General features: G+C 52.8%; 1 protein-coding gene across 5 annotated transcripts; it reads right to left on the reverse strand.

Annotated features, from left to right (window-relative positions):
* Positions 1 to 302: 302 nt before the first annotated feature.
* SPRY1 (sprouty RTK signaling antagonist 1) lies at positions 303 to 6,743 on the reverse strand. 5 transcript variants are annotated; one of them, XM_066233549.1, is made up of 3 exons: positions 6,496 to 6,741; positions 5,108 to 5,847; positions 303 to 2,518 (listed from the first exon to the last, which is right to left on the reverse strand). In XM_066233549.1, the coding sequence occupies exon 3, from the start codon at positions 2,462 to 2,464 to the stop codon at positions 1,502 to 1,504; it is 963 nt and encodes a 320-aa protein (XP_066089646.1). In that variant the 5' UTR covers positions 2,465 to 2,518; positions 5,108 to 5,847; positions 6,496 to 6,741; the 3' UTR covers positions 303 to 1,501. The 5 variants fall into 5 exon arrangements, with proteins under 5 accessions (XP_066089646.1, XP_066089668.1, XP_066089678.1 ...); XM_066233571.1 differs by lacking the exon at positions 5,108 to 5,847 and having other exon boundaries at positions 6,496 to 6,743; XM_066233581.1 differs by lacking the exons at positions 5,108 to 5,847; positions 6,496 to 6,741 and adding an exon at positions 4,635 to 5,043.
* Between the last annotated feature and the right edge of the window lie 276 nt (positions 6,744 to 7,019).

Genomic DNA, 7,019 nt, shown 5'->3' on the forward strand with positions numbered 1-7,019 from the left:
ATTTGAGCTCACTGAGGTTGCCGGTTCAAAACCTTGGGCTTGCCCAGTCAAGGCACATATGGGAGTTGATGCTTCCTGCTCCTCCCTTCCTTCTCTCTCTCTCTCTCTCTCTCTCTATCTCTCCCCTCTAAAAATCAATAAATAAATAAAATAAAATAAAAAAATTTGAGCTCACCTGTGCCTAGAGCTTCAGTATGTTAAGGGAAAGAAACCAGATGAAGGGTGCAGGAAGACAGTCAAAGCAAATGACCAAAATCACCCTAACAGTATATAGGTCAATAAATGAGGAAATCAAGAGACAATTTCATTAATTAATATATTTCTGCATTATAGTAACATATGCACTTTCTTCGTGGCCCCTTACTTTCCGTTATGTATTGATATTTTGTTATATTCAGACATGAGTACATTTCAACAGTCTTTTGCAATAAATATCATAAAATAATAGAGATTCGCATAATAAATATTCTTTACAATAAAAAAAGTTTAACAGACTTTTGTCTTAAAAATAGTCAGAATTCAACTTTGTGATTTATACATAAAATATACAAAAAAAAGCACCACAATTTGTGGTTAAGGCAATAAAAACACAGAGAAGATTAGACTTATTCAGCTGTTAACTAACCAAGGGGCCCAAGGGACCATTAAGGAGCCAAGATCACTTTAGGCAGCATACTTGCCTGACACCTGTAGATTGATCAGCTATAAATATCAACTTCAGTAACCCAAGTGCCCTCAACCGCAAGAGAAATTTGGTGAAAAGTGTGGGGTGTGGAAGGGAGGCAGGCGAGTCCTTCACAAACAGGGATGCTAGAATAAGGATGAGCAAGATACAACCAATATATCTCCAATGTGAAGATGTCCATTGTAGAGCGAATCTAATGTTACATACCAAAAAAAACCCAACAACAAAACCCCCTTGGCATTTCCAGCATCAGAGGATGCTGAAACCGATGGGAGAACTTGAGCAGACGAGAAGGCAGTGGTTAAAAGGTTTTCATGTTATAACAAAAATATATCCCCCATGCTACTTAAGAGTCCCATGTCATGAAGATAGCCCTAACTGGAGAGAGATTTAATATGTAGCTTATTTAAACAATTAAACGGCTGCTTCTTTGAAAACCAATGTCCCTGCTCCCAGAGTAACCCCATTAAAAACAGCTCTAGATCGTTGTCGCCTGGGTGAATGGGAATGTTCATGTGGACAACTTTGGGAAGTTGCTTGCAGAACAAAAAAGGCTACAACAAAACCCCACCAGTGGCTCCCAACACCCTGAGTGGGTGGCAGAAGCTCTTGTTCTGAGGGGGACCCAAGTGCAGTTTGACAGTCCCCACTCACTGGTCATCCACGGGAAGGTCACATCCAGGAGTCCCTTGAGACAGGGGAAGAGAAGGTGGGAAGTGGGAACGTCTAAAAGAAAACCAGTAACTAACAGCATCTTTTTCAATAGCCACACCTTGAAAGTGAGGGAGTTCTGGGAGGTCCGACCCACCTCCCTCATCAGGACGGTTTCCCCTGAGCCCGGGAGGGGCAGCTCTCCAGCTTCCAGTAGACGGTGTTGGAGTTCTTACACCGGCAACCCGGGCGGTGGGTCCAGTCGTAGCAGCCCCTGCACAGCCTCAGGCATCCCTTGGCGGGCGGGTAGCAGAGCAAGCAGGGCAGGAACAGAGCCATGGCTCCCATGCACAGGTACCGAGAGCAGCAGTGCGACTGGGAGCAGGAGCAAGGGCTGTCCGAGTAGGAGTCACCCTCGTCGTCGTTGGAGCAGTGGTAGAAGAGGCCCTTGACCAGGCACATGCAGGTGCCGTACTCCACCATGCTCTCAGCCGAGCAGAGGCACTGCCGGTCGCAGGCCAGGCAGGATGGCAGGGGCCGCGGGGCCGTGCACTCCCCGCACTTGCACTTCCCACACTGTTCGCAGATGAACTTGTGCTGCGTCAGGTCCTCCTTCAGGGAGCCCTTCAAGTCATCCCCCAGCAGCTGCTTGGGCTGAGTCCGGATCGCCCTCTCCGACCAATGTGCAGGGACAGGTCTGGCAGGCGGCGACCTCCCCAGCAGCCCCTGCTCCGAAGACGCGCTGCTGCTGCTGCTCCCTGAGCTGCTGGCGCTCCCGGTGCTGGTTGACCGGCTCAGGACGGGGCCCCGGGCAGGCTGGGGGAGCCCTGCATGTCCCGGGTGGCTCGCGGGCCTGTGCTCATAGTTGTTATTCACATTAATCGGTATGATTTCGTGAGTCCTCTCATGCTTCTCCTGCCTTGGGGCTGTTCGCGGGGCGGGTCTTCTCACCACTGATGGCCCTTCTGTGTATTCATTGCTGCCTCTGATGGCCTTGATCTGGTCTAGGGACAAAATAGCAGCAGGTGGGATCTCTCTGTCATAGTCCAGCCTCTGCCGGCTGTCCAGGGCAGGCTGCTGGGTCACAACTAATGAACTGCCACTGCCATGCTGGTTTGGGGGCTCCATGGGTAGCGGTCTCAAGTTCTGGTGTCACTGGAAACCTGGCATGCATCTGAAGTCCTAAAAGGAAATCAAACATGAAAAAAAAAAAAACAGAGAGAAAATAAATGACAGGAAGTATTTGAGGGGGGAGGGGAAACCCTGTCAAGTAACAAATTGCCTAAAGCACCTGGTACCAATCGCCTTCACCCCTGGGTCACAGTGATCCTGGGGTCCTGGCTAGAGTCCAATCCAGGAGAGGCTGAGGACCACATCATAGAAGAAGAATGTGAGCCAGAGACTCCATGCCATAAAAATTCGGTTATTCAACTTTTAGACAGCAGACTCAAGAAAAAGTAACACCTTCCTGCTGGTGACTAGAACACATCAATTAAAATGGAGTATGTATGCCCTTGTAGGGAATACCGAGCATACGCCTAGTCCAGCCGGGCCCAGCCCAGAGAGGGTCCATTCACCCGTCTTCTCCATAAAGGAAAACAGCCACTTTAGAAAAAAAAATGGCCTCACTGCTGCTTCTTTTTTGTTATTTGTGTGCTGTTTACAAGCATTAGACTAATGATGAGGAAATTAGTCAAGGTGTACTTCATCCATTACAGAAAAGATTCCAAACTAAAATGGAATCTCAAACTAAGAGGTCATTTGCTGTAGCAACCAAGCTAGCTCCTAATTAATGTACAAGGTGAAAGTGAATATAGGCAAATACAGCAGTTCTTGGTATTTACAGCTACGGAAGTGCAAGCATCACACACACACACACACACACACACACACCCCTCAATACATAGTTCTGTTCAGGTTAAAGAGTATTCACATCTGAAATCATAAAAGGATTTTTTCAAGCTTAAAAAAAGGCTCACTCACTTAACGAGATGATTTTCCATGCACAAGTATTAGGCCTTTAAAGCAGTCAGGGGAAATCCTGGCCATTTTAATTATCTGTATTTCCTCTCATTTAAAAATCTGTATTTACATGACAGAGCCTGAGTTTTCAAAAGCACGGCCAACTCTGAATTAAGGTTTCTTGTAATAAAACAAGCCCTGCAATATCCTGAGAAAAACGAGCAATTGTGTTTCCTTACCAATCGGAAATTATTTCTCGCTTATTATGCATTCTTCATAAAACAAACGACCAAACATAAAAACGTTTCCGTCTTCAGTCAGCGGTAATCTAGAATATTTTTCACACAAACTCCTTCCAACGTCTACAGATTCCATCTTAATTCAAGAACGGGGGGGGGGGGGGGCATTCTCCCCTGCCACCTCGAGCCCAAAAAACCCCAGCAGCTTAAGGAATAAAGCAGAAAGAAGTCCATTTCTGATAACGAGAGTGAATGTCCCTAGACTGTCTTATATGTTAACTTCAGGGGTCCCGTCTCTCATTCTCCCGAGGATCTGCTTGATTCTTCCTCCTCTGTGCGGAGACACCAACCCGCTCACAACCTGCTGGGTTCATCCCTCGAGTCCTTATGGACCGTGAGAGCTATAGCCCGTGGCCCCTGCACAGCACTCTTCCTCGCAGACAACTTGCTATAACCCAGGGCTTCGAAAGAAGCAAGGAGTGTGTCAAAGGGTCATGGCAGGGTCCACTCGGAAGGACACGCGGTGTACGAAGGGATTTTGAAAAGTGTAGAAACCCCCACCAGGCGTGCTTTGTAAACTGTGTTTTCCCTGATCGTGGTCACCAAGTTCCCACTGGCTGGGAAGGTCGATCAACATTATAAATAGAAACTGAGCCACCTCCGGTGTGAAGCAAAGCCCCCTTGGGCCTCAGGAACAGTCTCCCCGACCTACCCTCCCCCTACGACACGCTCACAAGCTCAGAGCAGTCGGTTCGCCCAGAGAAAACAAGATCCAAGACGACACTTTCTCGGACAAGCGCCTCACCTCCCAAAGGATCGCCATGAATTCTCCAAAACCCGTCTGTTTCCCCACTGAGGTGGCTCACAGAGCCGGAGCCCGCCCGCCTCGCAGCGCCCGTCCGCACCTGGCACCTGGGCGCGCGGCGGCCTCCTAGGGCCCTGGACCGGGGCGCGCGGCCCGGGCCGCCCCGCAGCGCCGCCACATCGCGGAGCCGGCGGAGGAGCGCGCCCTCTGCGCTCCGAGCACCGAGCGGGGAATAAATAGTTGACGGAGAGGAAGGGAAAGAAAAAAGTTATGAATGAAAACAAGTTCTCACCCCGCTCGAGCTGGCGGGGGAAGGAGGCGGAGGTGTCCCTGGCTCCGAGGGCGGGCTGCCCTTTAAAGGGGCCATGCTCTCCCCGCCGCTCCCCAGCTGGCAAACGGGCAGAATGTGGGCGCAGGCTGGTTGTCTGGGGGTGACGCGAACCGTGGGGGCTGCCTCCCCACCCGCGCGTGCACACAGAGACACCGGCGCGCGCGCGCGCACAGTCCGGCGGGGTGTCCCATCACAACGGGACCCAGCCACAGAAAGCCCGAGGCCAGCACAGATCAAGAAGCTCTGGGCCCTCCGGGACGTACCCCAAAAGGTTTCTCGAACCACCTTCCGCATGGAGGGTGCCCCCTAAAGGACGCCCGGGTCAAGGCGCCGCCGCTCCAGGAAACGGGAGATTGAGACCGTGCCTCGTTGTCCTCCGCCCCCCGGGTCACCGTCCCGCGGCCGCACCTGCCGCCCGCCCGCCCCACACTCACCGAGGCCGCAGCGGTGGCGGGAGACCCAGGTCCCGGTGCGGGCGGTGGGCAGGCACCGCATCAAGCGCGGCGGGGCGGGCGAGGGAGCATGGCCCGCGCCGCCGCCGGGCAGGAGCGCTCCCCGCGGCCCCCTTCCGGCCGCGGAGCTCACGGCTTGCGGGCACACCGCTCACAGCTCGCCTGGGCCGTGCGGCTCAGCACCATCCACCTCTGGTCTCTTCTCCAGCGGCCCGTCCAAGAATCAGAGCACAGTCCCTTCGGAGACTCCCTGTCCGTCTGGCGCGGCTGGGGAGCGGCGACGAGGCCAGTGCGCGCCGCGCGCGGACCAGACGGCTTCTCGGTGCCGATCGCTCCTCGCGCAAAAAGCAGCAGGGCAACGGGCGAAGATCCACGTCCCGAACGTTCGAGTCTCTGCGGGCGGGGACGGGTCTCGAACCGGCTCCTGCTGTGGGGCCCGGGAGCGCACGCCCGCGAGGTAGAGGCGCCTCTCCTCCGGAGTAGGGGTGGGACTTTTTACCCGCTCTTTTAGTGGGGCGGTGAAGGGAGAGAGGTTGGGGGGCTCTCCTGGGGGAAGAGGCGGGGCGTCGTCTGGCCCCGCGCAGGTCCAGGCGCTGTTCTGATCCGCACTCTGTGCGAGTGGGGCGCCGCGTCCTGGGCGCTCCGGTCCTGGCAGGTCGGCCTCCCCGGCCAGCGCTCGCGCCCAGTCCTCGGACCCTCCTGTTCTTCGGCGGAGGTGCCTGCTACGGAGGACGGGAGATAAAACACATTAGTTTCCCTCTTTCCAGGCGCTGGGACGCGGGGCGGGTCGCCCGCTGCCATGTGCTGGCCGTTGCTGTTCCCTGTGATTGACAGGCCGGCGCACAGTCGGCGTGTCAGCAGCGAACCGAAGTAACACGCAGTCTTGCACGTTTTTGCCCAAGTGCTTTTGCCCCTTTGGAATGCCCAGGAGTTCAAACAGCGTTCAGGCAACGCCTCTGCGCATTGGAAATCAATACACAGAGACGGGAAATTCAGGTTTTAAACAATTGCTTCACCAACAATGCCTAAACAAACATGCATTTGGTCCACACGCCAAGTGGCCGTTCCTCTTCCGCACAAACCACCGTGTTTGTCACACACACGACCGTTTCAGACTTTAAACTTGTTACTCCTCGGATGGGGGGGGGGGGTGTCACAGGGACCCTGTGGGATTCCCCCTCTCCAGGGTTAGCATTTACTTTAAGAGCACCGGTTTCAGCAGTGGGAAGGCTACTTACTACTGGTAATTCGAATTGCCACCAGCGCTAAAGCGGGTTCAAAGAAACATTCAGTTCCTTGTAAAAGCCAACATTTCTCACCTAATCTTTCCTAAAATGTCTACGGAAGGAAAGGAAGGAAACGGCTCTTACCTAAGGCAAAGGCTGGAAATTGCTTTTCGGGTACATTTATAGCGGCCGCAGCTGTTCCTTATTCGGGGCTGGGAGCTCTGTCTGCTGCTATCAGTCCGCAAACCGCTGCGTGCCTTACAGAGCAATTCCACTCCAGCTCCGCACAATTTCAGCTCCTCGCCTCCACCTCCACCTCCACTCCAGGACACGCCTCCCGTGATATCATCTGTCAATCATACGGATTGCCTGAAAACCTGGAACAGGATTTCCCCAACAGTCGTTTCCTCTTTCGTTATATGTACACCAACTTGGAAATGTGGCCCGCTGCACGCGCGTAACAAACATCTCTAAAAAGGATGCCTCTGAAAATCCTGCAAATACATTTTGTCGTGAAAGAATGTCTTTAAATTTGGTTATCAATCCCAGTAAAGGGATATGGACTCTATCTTTCAAGTTGGATTAGAAAATAATTTTGAAAAATAAAAGAAGATGAAAGAGTTGTATGTGGAGCCATCGCTTCTGATCAGCTCGAGAGAAAATGTATA

This window comes from Saccopteryx bilineata, chromosome 1, assembly GCF_036850765.1.
Source record: "Saccopteryx bilineata isolate mSacBil1 chromosome 1, mSacBil1_pri_phased_curated, whole genome shotgun sequence".
Classification (NCBI taxonomy): Eukaryota; Metazoa; Chordata; class Mammalia; order Chiroptera; family Emballonuridae; genus Saccopteryx; species Saccopteryx bilineata.

Excerpts from the sequence above, each read along its gene's own strand:
- SPRY1 (XM_066233571.1), bottom strand. The coding sequence starts at position 2,464 with ATGGAGCCCCCAAACCAGCATGGCAGTGGCAGTTCATTAGTTGTGACC.